At 47.8% G+C, this 15,863-nt stretch overlaps 1 protein-coding gene and 1 pseudogene across 1 annotated transcript; one reads left to right on the top strand and one right to left on the bottom strand.

The window, feature by feature from the left end:
• Positions 1–158: 158 nt before the first annotated feature.
• On the bottom strand, positions 159–7,546 carry TYMS (thymidylate synthetase). The gene is made up of 7 exons (XM_070420535.1): positions 7,275–7,546; positions 5,512–5,585; positions 4,581–4,755; positions 3,334–3,435; positions 2,390–2,565; positions 1,815–1,886; positions 159–747 (listed from the first exon to the last, which is right to left on the bottom strand). Exons 1-7 carry the CDS (start codon positions 7,468–7,470, stop codon positions 610–612), a joined length of 933 nt encoding a protein of 310 aa, XP_070276636.1. The 5' UTR covers positions 7,471–7,546; the 3' UTR covers positions 159–609.
• A 3,657-nt stretch (positions 7,547–11,203) lies between these two features.
• On the top strand, positions 11,204–13,030 carry LOC139014607 (RNA polymerase II elongation factor ELL pseudogene; annotated as a pseudogene).
• Positions 13,031–15,863: the final 2,833 nt, after the last annotated feature.

Here is a 15,863-nt window from a genome sequence, read left to right as displayed (position 1 = left end):
ATAAAATGCAGCTAGAATTAGATAAATCATAGAAAAATTTAATAGTTTAGTCAGCATTTCTAAAATATATTCTAACCTCAGCAGCATCCAAACAAGAATATAGCATGTTTATGTAGACAGGAACTATGCAGAATGGCAATAGAGAAAGAAAACCCAGATGAATGTAGAACTCTTCTTTATTATAACAATATATAAAACAAACAACTTTAAATATTCATAACCACACCAACCATACATTATCATAACTGGTGGTGTTATTCAGCTTGCTCAAATGTGAGGGAATAATTTACAATTCTTGAAATCATTAACCATACAAATGTGGGAGCGAAATGCATGTACATGTTTTTAAGGTACATACGTTTTTACTGTCTTCACTTTATTCATCATCTCAGTATTTTCATACATCCTCATTCAGTTAAGGCATTTTATTACTAAGAGAGTCAGTACAGCTATATTTGCCAGTGGTAACAGTCTTAAGTTAATGAGTAATAACTGACAGTTACCAACTGATTTTTGACCTACTTCCTTCTTTAGAACAAAAAGAATTTTCACCTAAGCATCCATTCCAACCCCTAAAGGCAGTATCCTTCAAACAACTTTAAAAGCACTCTAAACGGCCATTTCCATTTTAATAGTCGGATGAGGATTGTACCCCTCAATCTGAAAGTCTTCAGTCTTGAAGTCATCGATTGTCTCAACTTTTCGAAGGATTTTGAGCTTCGGGAAAGGCCTTGGTTCTCGCTGAAGCTACAAACAGCAGACCATTATTTTGCTATATCTGTACTACGGCTTTAATTCTGCTCCCCACATCCCTTCATGAGATAAACACACAGTATTTTATCAGCAAGTATTACTTTACAGGGGCTCAGTGATACTGTAGATACAGTATTAATTAATTGCAATCCTGTTGGAACATAACTATTTCTTTCACATACATGGAGAGCGGAGGGTATTTTGTGGAATCATTTGGTGTCAGGAGCCTGGTGGCTCCCCAAGTGTAAGTTCTTATGATTGCTTGCTCCTGGTAAATTTATCAAGGACTGGACACAGTCTCTTCCTGTTGTATCTGTAACTCATAGTAGGCACTCAAAAATGGTTACCTGAATCCCACAATTCCTATTCCAACTACCCCTGGCAGAAAGGGCAAGGAAAGATGACATCTGTTGACAATGAACAGAAAGGGATGCAAGCCGGATTCCTGAGATGAACTGCGCCCATGAGGATGTGACAGAGGTCATGACCTCACTTTATTCTGGCCAGCATGACAGGAGCAGGGAGCTAGAGAAGGACCTGGATAAGCCTTGAAGCCACCCTCTAAGTCAACACAGACACATTTCCTCCAAGGAGAAACTTTCAAAACCTGGAACTAATCTGGAAGGGCCTAAAGGTTTGGGGGTTGACATTTTTATTCTTGGGGCTCATTATGCAGACACTCATTTTTTATTGCCATTTTCCAATCATCTTTTGGCTGCTATAATTTATGGACTTGAACCTATTTTTGAAAGTTCAGACCTAAGTACTGTATTTAGGATAAACTTAAGGGAAAATATTGAAATGCTACCTCTGGGAAGGTCCCAAATTCTCTGGTCTGCATGTGTCTTAGTCCCCCACAGCCCCTGTCACACCTGTGGTAGCTGAGGCGTGTGTCCTCTGTCTCCACCCACCTGCCCACCATCCAAGCTCTGCAGCCAAAACCAGTCACCTTATCTGTCACAGCACCGGGAAGAATGCCTATTATAATAGGGATGTTCTACAAACCAACCTTTTAGCAAGAGGAGGGACAACCTTCAATGTGCAACAGATGGAATTCTTACCTGCATTTTCAGCGGCTCAATATGATTCAAGTAGATGTGTGCATCTCCCAGCGTGTGCACGAAGTCACCTGGCTGAGTGCATGGGAGGAAGCAAAACAGGAAGTGTTTTAGTTTTAATCCCTCTTCAACACATCCCTTAAAAACACATTATGCAGAGTATGCAGATATCGCAAAGCTTTTCAGAACATAAAGATAACCAGCGCTGCTTTTAAGAAAAAAGTTAGTTTAGAAAAGTTACCTTATATTATAAACAACCTATATAAACTTGTTCGTACAGACCACAAGGATGGGAAAGTTCCAGGGAGAGTTACAAAATGAGCCAGTTCATTTCTTTTTTTTTCCTACCTATTTTTCATTTTGCTCTTTTCCTCAGTTTTTGTTGGTTTCTTTAAAAAAAAAAAAGTTTTCTTTTTCTAGTTGATTTTCTATTTATATATGTTTTAAGTTCACAGTTGAGTCAGTTCATTTCTTATTTCATTGAGAATTCTGTGCAATTGGTTTTTTTTCATGTTAAAGAACCTAAGAGTTCAGCTGTTTAGGCCAGCAACAATTGCTCCTTCCTAAGAGCAGCCCACCTTCAGGCCGGTGATGTGTGCGATCATGTAGGTGAGCAGGGCGTAGCTGGCGATGTTGAAGGGCACACCTAGCCCCATGTCGGCTGACCTCTGGTACAGCTGGCAGGACAGCTCACCGTTCACCACGTAGAACTGGCAGAGGGCATGGCACGGAGGCAGGGCCATCGAAGGAAGATCTGAGGAGCCAGCACAGAGGAATATAAGCGGGTGAGAGGGGGTGGGAGGGTTAAAGAACACAACTATAGGCAAAGTAAAACAGGAGCGAAACACAAGCCAACGCCTAAGTTGGAGGTCATGTGACCCCCATGACCCCTCATGGCAGAAGCAGACCATTCCAATCACGGGGATGGCACAAACCCGACAGAGACCTGTCCATTAACAGGCCTTCTGCGATGTACATTTACAATGGGAGCAGCAATGCTCTCCCATACGAGCTGAAATTATTTGTGCTACCTTCACAGAAAGAATGAGTTCATTTGTAGGGACCACAGGAGACTAGCGTCTCAGACACACCCTCCTGTGTTCCACGTCTCTATTATAAATGTAAATATTCCGCTCTGGGTCTTTATCACACATTGGTAAAGTTTAATTTTACAATACTGTTGGTACAAATATTAATAATATCAAGGTAGAAGGGAATGGAAACTTCTGCCCCAATTTAAAATGTTAAAATCTTACATGTATTTTTATAGGCCATTTAAAGCCTTTTTTAAAAGTAAGAATAAGTATAAATATACAAATTAAGGTGATCTGGATCCAATTCCATCCTCTGAAGGTGAAAATGAGGCCAACTGTGACTTGCCCAGGGTCACCCAAGTGACCATGGGGCTGGGGGGTTCCTAGGGCCTGCCTCCTGCTGGAGGCCCCTGCAACAAGGCCACATTGCTTCCCCTTATGCCAACCATACAGTTAGGACAGCAGAGGATGACTGAGATGCTTTCAACCTTTTGGATTCCAAGCACACAGGATGATTCTTCTGTCGTCAGGGTTGGTTTTGATGGTGTCAATCACCTTTTGCAGTTGGTCTACTCCTTGATGGGAATAATCTGTAGAATTATTGAAAAGAGAAGATGTGCACATGTTAATTACATCATCTGGTGAGATGGCCTCACAGGTCATCTGTCATACTGTCCTTTCGCAGCCTCGCCTTGGCTCATGGTTTCAAGAAATCCAAATGCACTTGGTAAATTTCTCAGGTTATGTTGAGTTCAAGGCCTGGTCTAGGCTCCTAGGTCTATCCTCTGAAGCCATAACAGTCTATTTTCTTTTCTATGTAAAAATCCTTTAAGTATTTGGTTGGTCATGTTACTTCCTCTCCCCCGCCCCCCAATTTCAACACTCCACTCCCCGCTCTCCTTAGCCCCTGGCAACCACCATTCTATCTCTACGAATGTGCCTATTCCAGGTCTACACAGCACTTTACAACTTAATGAAGTTGCCAGCATTCAAAAGATCTCAGGATTGCACATAAGATACAGATTTTAGGTTTTTATTGAAGAATTCTGACACTATCAGGCCCACATCTCTCTAACTGGCGGGAGATGAGCCGTCACTGCCCCTTTAGATGAGACTCATGCTCTCCAGATTGCGGGTCTCTGCCCAGCTAGCAAACTGTTCCTTCCTGCACACACACTGAGGGACACATTTGCTTTTATAACCTCTGACCTAAAGATAAGTGGGCCCGAGGGGCAAAGGACCGGGGCCGGACTCGGTAAGTAGTGCTGCCATGTGACAGAGGAAGGTGGACGCCAGGAGTGAGATGTTTCCCCTTTCTCCACCCAGCAGGATGGGGAGGAGGTAACTCGGGATATGAGCTATCACATCAGGGCCACTTGCAATGTGATGAAAAGAAAGGGAACCGAAAGCCTCTGCAAGGCCAGCTCTGGGAGGTCAGCCCCCTAGATGAGCTTCCTACCTTACTCCCCAACACAGTGACCAACCGTGCCACTATTTGCTAAGGAAACAAGGTACAGGAAGTGCCAAGCACCCAATAATGCTAATCACTGGGAGTGTGATCTGACCTTCATGAGGTGTGGTCGCCACTCCTGAACCCGAAACAGCCTCCCACAAGGTTAGTTACGCATGAGCCCCCCAGACCCTGGCTTATCCCCAACCCTTCATATGAAACTGTGGAGCTACTACATGGAGCTACGACGGCGCTCAGGGATCCGGGGCAGCACTGTCTCCTCACCTGAATCCATATCTTTGTAGTCTGCCCCAAAATGCCTCCACTGAAAGCCATAAACAGGGCCTAAATCTCCTTCTTTCCTGCTGGAGAATCCCAGGTTGTCCAGGAAGTCACGGGACCCATTGGCGTCCCAGATTCTCACTCCCTTGGACGACAGTTCTTTAGCATTTGTGGATCCCTGGAAGAGAGGGGAGGGGAGAGCAGGTGAATTCACTCACCCAGGAACCTCCAGAGCCATCGGGACTCATCCTCTAAGAGCCCCCACCACGCCGGCAACAGGCCCTCTACAGTCCCCGCCACAGCCTGTCCCACCTTTAAGCAGGCTGGTCCCAGCCCAAACTTTGAAGGGCCTGCTGGTCAATCTGATCCTTCTCTGGAACCACGCTCTCAAATCTTTTTTTTCCTGTTCCCCTTAACTAAATTTCGACTGAACACATCCAAGTCCTTTAATTACATTCCTACCCCATCCAGCAGTTTTGTGTTTCTTCACCAAACGTGTCCTGTGTCAAAGTGTGATACCCCGAATGAATGTAATGCCTCACCTGCAATCTGTTGGGAGCACCTCAGATCTGGTGTACAGAATATTTCTACTGATTGGCCTAATCAGCACTAGCGTTTCTAGCAAGTGGATCTGTCACCTACCTTAAACGTGCCACTCCCAAGTTCTGTTTACCCCAACTTATACTCGCACAGTTAAGGTGCGGTTGGTTGGTTTTTGCCAAGTACAAGCCTTATGTTTATTTCTCTGATACTTTGTCTTATTAGATTTGGCCCTCGGCATCCTAGCCTGGATCCTGAGTGTGCGTCCAGGTCAAGGACAGACCTCCGCTGGCCTGTGGTGTCTTCGGGCCTGATGTGCCAGAATGGTTACTAGCAAGGCTACGTTGCCACACAACCTTGGCTCTGCGCCTACCCTCTCACTTCCCTTCTTTACCTTGATGAACCACAGCAACTCCTCCAGGACACCCTTCCAGAACACACGCTTGGTTGTCAGCAGAGGAAACTCATCTGAAAAACAGTTTGCCTTATAATTTCAAGATGGGAAAAGAGCACATGCCATCCAACTTTCTCCACGGAAGAACACTATCCCAGGACACTAGGCCTGGAGTGACCTGGAAAACTGCGACTCCCGGCAGAGTGGGCGCCCGGGATCAGGGTGGAGCTCCCAGGGTGCAGTGCAAGTCACACAATTCAGACAGAGGCCACCCTCCTGAGCCCTGCATCCGCCAGACACAGCAGTTCCACACAGTGAGCTGGGGCAGGGGCCAGACCGAGGTGCTGCGGGGACAGGGAAAGAGCAACCATCCGCACCGTTAGTGAAGACAACAGGACAGAGCTGAAGGCTCCCAGGACTATTCCATGATTAACCCGCTGAGGAAAGCTTGTTCAGGACCCACGGAGAGTAGATATCACACTGGCCAATACCGAAGAGTCGTTTTTTTAGAGGTTTGCAAAGCAAATCAACCTCTAGGTTTTAAGTGTACCCGAAATGGTACTGTTTAAACACTTTATATACACGATCCTATTTCATCTCCAACCCTCCTTAAGGCACCTGTATGATCTCCACTCTACAGTCCCCAGGAGGGAATACAGAAGTTTGCATCAAGAAATAGAAAAATACAAATGTAAAGCTCATCTCTGTTCCGTTGTGTAGTTGATATTCATGTAACAAGGATACATTTTTCAAGCACCTACTGTTATTATTTCCTCCATTTCAAGTGCATGGGGAAGCTGAAGACCTGAGAGGTTAAGTAAGCAACTTGCCCCAAGTGTAAGAAGAGCTGGAGCAGAAACTAGGTCTGCGGCTCATTCGAGTCCACTGCTCGTGGAGCTGCAGGATCCCTCCGCTCAACCAAACTCTCAAAGCTGCCCGAGGCAGGGCCGATATTTTCCACTGCAGACGGGAATTTTCCAGTTTGCAGAATGGGTGTGCGGTGCAGTTTCACATGTGACCACTGCGGATCTGCATGGCCGACAGCGGGTCTCTGCCTTCAAACCACTGTCCACACCAGTGTCGGGGAGACGTGTCCCACGCCTACCCCCACCCTTTGTCTCCCGAAAGCCAACAAGAGACACTTTTCCCCAGGAACCATCCTCTTTCAAAGGCCAAGACGAATAAGAACTTCTACTCGGACCATCGAGTTCGTTTCAAGGTTCACTACTAAGAGGAGCGAATGCGGATGCGCGGGGCGGGAGGGGAACACTGCCAGGAGCCAGACGTTAACTCCTTTCCCGCCGCCGTGGCCCCGCCCACAACATTTTGGCTCCAATTTTGAAAAATTTTGCGAAGCGCAACGGTCTGCACGGGAAGGGGAGTGGCGCCCAGTGGGAAGCCTGGCCCAGCCTCGGGCCAAGCCCTGGCAGACCCTCTCCCACTCCGGTTTGGGGCAAAACTCCTGCGTCCGGCCCGCTTTCGGGGAGACCACATGGCGAGGCGTCAAGCACCCGGCCTTGGAGCCAGAGGCCTCCGGGGCTTTACTCCCCGGCGCCGTCCCGCCCGTCCTGCGACCCCACGCACATCTGCCCTGGACCCCAAGCCCCGGTGTCGGCGTCTGAGCCGGGGGACTCAGGACACCGCTCCGTCTCCCGGGACTGGGGTCCGCACTGCCCCGCGGGGCCCGCCCCTCCGAGCGCCCTCCCGGCCGCAGCCCCGAGCCCCCGGCCCGCCCCGCCCCGCCCCCCGGCGCCCGCGGTCACCTCTCAGGCTGTAGCGCGCCTGCATGCCGAACACGGACAGGGTACCGGTGCCCGTGCGGTCGTCCTTGCGGAAGCCAGAGCGGAGGATGTGCTCGATCTGCCCCAGGTACTGCAGCTCCCCGTGCGGCCGCGGCTCGGCGCCCTGCTCCAGCGCGGCGGGCGGCGGCGGCGGCAGCTCGGAGCCGTCGGCGGGCATGGTGCGGGCGCAAATGTGGGCACGGGGACGGCGGGCAAGGCGGCCAGAACTCCTGCAGGCGCCTCTTTTCCCAATGCCTCTGCGCGGTCGACTCCGCCTCTTCCTGCCGGCTGAGGCCTGGGGGCCAACCCCGAGCCGCGGGGTCTCCCGCCTCCTGGCGTCCGCGGAGCGCGCACAGCCGCAGGCGCGCCGGGCGGGGCCGGAACGCACGAGTCTCCCGCTGGGGTCGCATTTAGTCCGTTTTGACAGGTAGGAACCTTAGGCCTAGGAAGCATCCTAAAGCTTGTATTCTGGGCGCATTGGCTGAGAAAGGCCTCTCGAGTGGAAAAGTTCCGGGTCGACCAGGTCCTGCACTGATGAAGGGGACTTGGAACAGTCTCCACCTGCCGGTGAAGTCTACCAACTGATAAAACCCTGTTGTTTGAGCTCTGTTTTCTTACAGCCGAGCGGGCATGCTAACAGGTGATTTCCATTGCCGTTTCCTCCACATCCTCAGGCAGCCTGGCTGGGCAAGTGGCAGGAGGCAGCTGTTCAACGTGATTAATGACAACCAGGCGTTTTCAAGTTTTTAATACCAAAAAAAGTCAATTTTATTGAGATGTTCATAATACAAACACTGGTGGGTGGGAACTATTTGATAACGAGTTTAAAGCGTGCTAATACACCTACTGTACACACGACAAGCAGTCTTGTGAATCAGTGTTTATTGAGCCCATAGTATTTGCTCAGTAATTTGTTGCTAGGTCTGGGGTTATGAAGAGTAAGATGTGGTCTCTGTCTGAAAAAGATTAGACACTATTTCTTGCCATTCCGGTTGTCCCAGGATCGTCATGGGGCAGTCACAAGGTATTTTCTACGGCCAGTAAAAATATTTACACCCAGAGGGCCTGTAAATAATGCTTGCATAAACATTCCGGTTATCATTTAATTGACAAAACAACCTTTTTGCAGAACATGATGTTAAGAAAGGTGCTACGTCATACTCTTTCCTTTAACGATGTGGTCAGGTTAATTTTAACTACAGAATGTTATTGAAAGAAAGGAGTCATAGGCCTCTAAGATGGAGTTCTCTCAGTCATGGTGGAGAGCAGGGAGTGTTACCCCTATGCTGTCTTAGAAGTTTCTGGATTCTTTCTGTTAACATGCACCTCTCAAACTCAAGGTTAACATTTTTGAAACAGGAAAACATTCTGGGAGGAGGAAATAAATGTCTTTCAACTGCAGCTCTGACTAAACTGTTCAGCAAAAAAACAATGCGTGCCTTTAGGTGGCACAAAACCTATTCAACAGGAACCAAATCCCAAAGACAATTTGCAAAATACCTGTCAGTTAGGCTCATTGGGGAGAGAGAAGCAAACAAACAAACAAGCAAACAGAAATCCCTAAGTACAGAATAAGGAAGTGTGTTTAGGGAACATTTCACAAGTCTCATAGTTGGAAAGCCCATGTTTTGCTGTTGCATTGTATCCGCGCTCACTGACCACGGTACACTGAAATGCATTGGGTCACAGGACAGCAGATATTTCCCATCTATTGAACCCATCACAATACTAGGTTGCCCTTTCCTAGGTCAATGGGGACTCATTGTACCCCTCCCCCGGCACATTCCTCACCCCACCCACATAATAGTTTTAAAAAGTCACCCGTATCCCCTTTGGGAATGAGGACCTTCCTGTGTTGTCCTGTACTGTTTGGATAAGGTTGGTGGCAGAGGGCTGTCTCCAGATGGGTAGGCATTCTTTTGGGAAGAGACATGCTCCGTCAGAAAACCTGACTGGTGGTTGCCCAGGGCTGGGAGAAGGAGAAGTGGGGAGTTATTCTTTAATGGGTATAGAGTTTCAGTTTGGGAAGATGAAAAAGTGGAGATGGATGGTGGTAATGGCTGTACAGCACTGTGAATATACTTAATGCCACTGAACTGTACACTTAAAAGTGGTTAAAATATTAAATTTTGTTACGTATGTTTTACCACACACAAAAAAAAAGCCTCTGTGGAAACTATAGGTCTTTTCTAAACAAAAGCATGAATTATAGATTTTTTCCAAAAAGTTAATTGTTAGCCATTAAAATCAAAAGCAAATTAAACCAATCTTGTTAACTAGAAAGTGGGATATGAATAGTAGTACAAATAATGGAACACAGACACCTCGATGATTTCATGTTTACTATATAAATATATTTAAATAACTATTAATGTACCATAGAATATGTACCGTTGATATTTTGAAAAGGAATTTTTATTGTAACTCAATCTGAGTAACTATTAAACTGCCATTCAACCTGAGAAAATTAACAGTACTCCATAATATATAACTGACATACATTCCTGCAACTGCATTTGTTGTACTATCCTATGTATTTCAGGATTTTCAGGTCTCAGCTGAAGAGGTGATTCTACTTGCTGGGTAGAGGAGGCATCAGATCTTCTTACCTTTTTTTTTTTTTAAAGCAATAATCAAAACATTAATAAATTACATATAGACTGAATGTATGTTTTCTTGGAATAAAAGTCCAGCATGAGTAATAGAATAAACACTCTTGACTTTTGAAAAAATTAACACATAGCAAAATAACAGAAAATCCAAATGTATGGGTATTTTTACTAACACTATGGTATTTGAAGGGATCTTCACAGGTCCCCTGGTTTGATGAACTTCTGTAATGGACTCTGCCTCTGACGTGAAACTATTTATTCTGTGTACTCTACATACACACAGTATGTGCTCATTAAACTTCTGTTGCTTGTGAGTGGTATTGCCCCCAACAAGGAATATATCTGCCAAGAAGGACTCCCTGTGGGTAATTGGTCCCAAATTCCTAACTAGATTCTAGAGACCTCTCAAGCATATTGCATATCCAGGAAAAGCCACAGACTCCACGGGCAAAACTCCTGCACTGTGTTCCTGCAAATCTGAGCCAACCTTTATAAAGGAGTTCCTGGAATCCTATTTCAACCAGTGGGCTGATACCTGCTCTGTCCAATTGGAGCTGAACAGGTACATCTTCATTTGCATCTTTACTGACCAGTTAGGGCAGCTCCATAACAACAGAGGCACAAATCCAGTAATATCTAGCTTAATTATTTATACATTGGTGGTGACTTAACAAGGTCCCTTGTGAGTAATAACTGAGAATTAAAATTTAATTATTCTTTAAGTTTGGTCATATTACCAAAAAAGAGTATTACCATATATATGGTTTTATTAGTGCCACTAATTTAGAAGGTATTTAGCCATATCCTACTTAACCATTCTCTTGTTTTTAATATTTTATTATCCTATGCCGGAAGCTGGTCCACCCTTGCTGCTTGACACAGTCACTGCAGGGAAGAAACATCTGCACAGCTTATGTTTCAAGGGACCTGGCATATATGGCATATGTTTGCTCCCCCTCTTAACACTATGTGTTTTAAACAGGACCACCTCCCTGAGAAAGGTTGTTTCCCCAGGTGAGAATTTTTCCCTGGAGTTAGGGAGGGAATAATACCCCTTAACTAAGTGCCAGGCGGGTAATTAATCACTTTAACTACGAACAATCACGCTTAAACTACATAATCTTTACTTAGGATAATCTCCTTCAGTTACTTCCTTGTAGCTTAATAGAACAATAGAGTAACCTTGGAATGGAGATAAGAAACGCCCTAACCTTTGGAATAGAATGGATAGGATTAAAATCAACTGGTATAAATACAGATGTAACAAGAGAATAAAGAGAGAACCTGGATGGTCACAAGATGGCGGCACTGAAGGAGGATCAGAGCTACGGGCTGTCATGCGGGCGGGTGAGCAACAGCGGCAAGGTGTCCATGTTTCACGTGAAGCTCACTGACAGTGCCCTGAGAGCCTTTGAGACCTACTGCGCCAGCCAGAATTCTGTTTCACTGAGACCATCAATTTGATTTCAAGGAAGCCAAGGGCACATCTCCATACCCCAGCCGGACTACCCCTCAGAGGCTCAGATCTTCTCCTTCTACCTCTCCAACATCGGTTGTGACAGCCCCCAGGGCAGTTTCGACTGCATCCAGCAGTACTTCTCCAGCCATGGGGATATACACCTGGACTGCTTGGGTAGCATCCAGGACAAAATCACAGTGTGTGCCACCGATGACTCCTACCAGAAGGCACGGCAGAGCATGGCACAAGCCAAGGAGGAGACACGGAGTCGGGGTGCCATCATCATCAAGCCCGGAGGCCGCTACCTGGGCAAGAAGGTTCAGGTTAGGAAACCAGCCCCACAGGCGATGGATACTGTGCCCTCCCGGAAGTGGGCGACCCCCATTAACCTGGCAAATGTCATCAAGAAAAGTGGTATTAGCGGGGGTGTTGGGGTATCTCAGAGGCCTTTCCGTGACCGGGTGCTACATCTTCTGGCACTGAGGCCCTACCGGAAGGCTGAACAGTTGCTGCGGCTTCAGAAGGATGGCCTGGCGCAGGCAGACAAGGACATGCTGGACAGCCTCCTCCAACAGGTGGCCAACGTGAATACCAAGGATGGTACTTGCACACTGAAGGACTGTGTGTACAAGGATGTGCAAAAGGACTGGCCTGGCTACTCAGAGGGGGACCAGCAGCTGCTAAAGCGCATGCTTATCAGAAAGCTCTGCCAGCCACAGAGTGCAGGTGGCCTCCCTAGAGGCCTTGCTGCCACCAGCCCCCCAAGAGAGCATGGGAGCTCAGTCTCACCCCCCCAGAAACGTCCTCAGCCTCCTGGTTTCATTGACCCCCTGGCCAACAAGAAACCAAGGATATCGCACTTCACCCAGAGAGCTCAGCCTGCCGCCAATGGGAAGCTGACTGTGCCCCATGGCCGGGAGGCCCTACTGCCCACCCTTGGCCCACTGGTGGGCACAGATGCCCACCTACCCCCATGGCTGGATCCTCCGAGGGCACACAACCCTCTGGCTGATGTCAGCAATGACCTGGGCCACAGTGGCGGGGACTGTGATCACGGGGAAATGGCCACCCCAGCCCCCACTTCCTGCCTTAGCCTTCCCCTGCTGAAGGACTGTGCCCAGCCCAGCAGGCCCCACGGTGGCTCGTCTCGCGGCAAGTCCAAGAAGAAGTCCAACAAGCACAAGGACAAGGATAGGGCAGCTGGGGACAGGCATCGAGCCAGGCCACCAGAACTTGTGTCTGGCTCCCTTGGAACCCTGTCAGTCGACCTGGGTTTAAATGGGACCTGCAACAGCTCAAGCGTCCCCACGTCAACTTCAGAGACACCAGACTACTTGCTAAAATATGCCACTATCTCCTCTTCAGAGCAGCGCCAGAGCTATGAGAATGACTTCAACGCCGAGTTCAGTGAGTACCAAGACCTGCACACCCGCATTGAGCAAGTTACAAGGCGGTTCAAGCAGCTGGAAGCCCAGCTCCGGCAGCTCTCCCAGGGCTCTGAAGAGTACAAGACTACTTGTGGGCAGATTTTACAGGAATATCGCAAAATCAAAAAGACCAACTACAGCCAGGAGAAGCACCGGTGTGAGTACCTGCACAGCAAGCTGGCCCACATCAAGAGGCTCATTGCTGAGTATGACCAACGGCAGCTGCAGCCTTGGCCCTAGCCCCAGCCATAAGGCAGGAGCTTGCCCTCCCTGGATTGACCCTTCTGGATGGCAAGGGAGCTGGGGCTTTGGGGGTGGGGAGAGCTAAAAATAAGGGGAAAATGTTTATTTAACAAAATAAACATGAGGGAGACATGTTAAAAAAGAGAGAGAGAGAGAGAACCTGGCTGGAGATCATAGTTACAGAACCTGGCTATGATGATCACCTAAGCGCTGCCTCCATGTCATTCATTCTTCGCCGACTCCGTCCACACCTATGGGAACCCCTGGACCTGCTGGGGCTGGACCCCAACAGATGGTGCCCGAACAGGGACTCCTAGGTAAGCCCCCCCCCCGCACTCGGGACAGATAGGACTCCACCATAGGAAGAGGGTAGATAGTCTTCGCTGACTCCGTCCACACCTTTGGGAACCCCTGGAACAGGATTACTGCCGGGAGCCGGTCCATCCTTGCTGCTTGACACAGTCGCTGCAGAGAAGAAACGTCTGCACAGCATATGTTTCAAGGGACCTGGCATATATAGCATACTGTTCTTAATATGTTTGCTCCCCTTAGCGCTATGTGTTTTAACCAACCGAGAAAGGTTGTTTCCCCAGGTAGGGATTTTCCCTGAAGTTAGGGAGGAGATAAAACCCCTTAACTAAGTGCCAGGCGGGTAGTTAATCACTTTAACTACAAACAATCACGCTTAAGCTACATAATCTTTACTCCCTGGAATGGAGATAAGAAATGCCCTAACCTTTGGAATAGAAATTGACAGGATTAAAATCAACTGGTATAAATACAGATGTAACAAGACAACAGAAGACAGAATCTAGAGACAGGACTTGGCTGGAGATCCTACACAGAATTTAGAGAGAGAACCTAGCGAGAGAACATGGCAAAAGATCCTGGACAGAACCTGGCTACAGAACTTGGCTGGAGAACCTAGGCAGAACATGGCAGGAGAACCTGGATAGAACCTGGCTGGAGAACCTGGAGAACCTGGCTGGAGAACCTACTGAGAGAACATGGCTAAAAGATCCTGACCAGAACTTCACTGGAGATCCTAACCAGAACTTCACTGGAGATCTTGGACAGAACTTGGCTGGAGATCCTGGAGGGAGAACCTCGCTATGCTGACGAACTGAACCCAGTCTCCATGTCATTCCTTCTTCGCCGACTCCGTCCACACCTTTGGGGACCCCTGGACCCGCTGGGGTTGGACCCCAGCAGATTCCCTTAGGTAAGCCCCCCCCCCATTGAGAACCCCCACACTCAGGACGGATAGGACTCCACTAGGGTGCTGCAGACCCCCCTATAGAGGATACTAGGGTAAAGAGGTGGATAGTACAGAACTTAGATTGAGAAGATGTGCCATACTGAGTCCAAAGAAAGAAGACTCTGTATTGATCTTTAGATTGAGAAGATGTGCCATACTGAGTCTAGAAGAAAAAAGACTCCGTATTGATCTTTTAACACATATGCTTGCTAGCAGAGGAGTTAAGGTTACTCCCAGTCAGACGGAACGTTTTATACAAGAAGTGTGTCCATGCTTTTCTGAGGAAGGTAAGGTAAATGTAAAGGCATGGGAGAAGGTAGGCCCAAGGAGCCTCATCCTTAATCCCACTGCAGCCTTTCCACCCCGGGAAAGTGCAGGATTGGCAAGCTCTGGGGTGATAGATCAGGACTCAGGTAATAGCGGAAAGCGCCAATCCTACTCTTAAAATGGATACAAGAGAGCATTTGGGGTTTTTCTTTTTAATGCCTGCTTTGGATTGAGTAAATGCATTTTACTTAGTTTTAACACATCAAAGTTAGCTCTTGACACAAAAAGAAAAACTGACAATTCCATCAATATAATCCTTTTCTATAAAAACAAAAAAGGGGGAGAAGAATGTTATATGTTAAATTTTTAAAAAAATACAGTGCAGAGGGTTGTACAGCAGCCAAAAAGCATCAGGCCTCCTGTACAATAGCCTCTGCCGACTCAGCCTGGTAGAAGGATACGCAAACCAGACAAGAGTTTTACCAGATCTAGTAATGATGTGGGGAAGAGGTTGTGTTTTGTATCTTTCCAGAAGGAGCAGTGCAGACAATTTGGGTACCAGAGCATTACGTGCGTCACCACAATAGACCCAGAGAAGCTCCTTGTCCCATCGTCATAAAGACTTAGAGTTGCCCCGATGTACAGACATTGGAACCCTGATCTAACTAAACCTAAAGCCCTCGTCAAATGGAGAGACTTGCTTACTGGAGCCTGGAAGGGACGTGATGTACTTTTAACCTGGGGGAGAGGATATGCTTGTGTATTTCCACAGGACGCAGACTCACCTGTGTGGATTCCAGACTGTCTAGTCTAGTCCAACCTTATGTCTCACCGCCCTCCGTCTCCGCCTCACCCTAGCACACCTGACCAGTGCCCGTCTGCAGGGCCTGGTTGGGTCCGTGGGTTCATGCAGGAGCCAGTCTGCGAGGCAGGCCGGGAGAGAGCGCACTGTCTGCCTGGCTTCCGTGCCGCGCTCACCATATCTCCACATGGGGACTTGGGCGCTGTGATTCAGGCAGAGGGGGCGTGTGGGGACCCAGAGGCCCAGGTGCTGCCCAGGGCCCAGAGGTCAGCTGGGATCCTGCCCTTCCACGCCAGATGCTCATGCTTTGATCACTGGCCAGGCTTAGGGACCGAACCCATGCACGAATTTCATGCACTGGGCCTCTAGTCTTAAATGATTTTGCAAATATAGATCTTGGGGTAGGGGGCACTTTTTTTTAGTCCTCACCCAAGAATTTTTTTAAAAATTGATTTTGGGGGGGGGGGGGGAAGAGAGAAAAACGTTGATGTGAGAGAGAGAAA

Source organism: Myotis yumanensis, unplaced genomic scaffold (genome assembly GCF_028538775.1).
Source record: "Myotis yumanensis isolate MYYU_CA2020_CCGP unplaced genomic scaffold, mMyoYum1.0.hap1 SCAF_7, whole genome shotgun sequence".
Taxonomy (NCBI): Eukaryota; Metazoa; Chordata; class Mammalia; order Chiroptera; family Vespertilionidae; genus Myotis; species Myotis yumanensis.
This window is presented reverse-complemented; position numbering and strand designations above follow the sequence as displayed.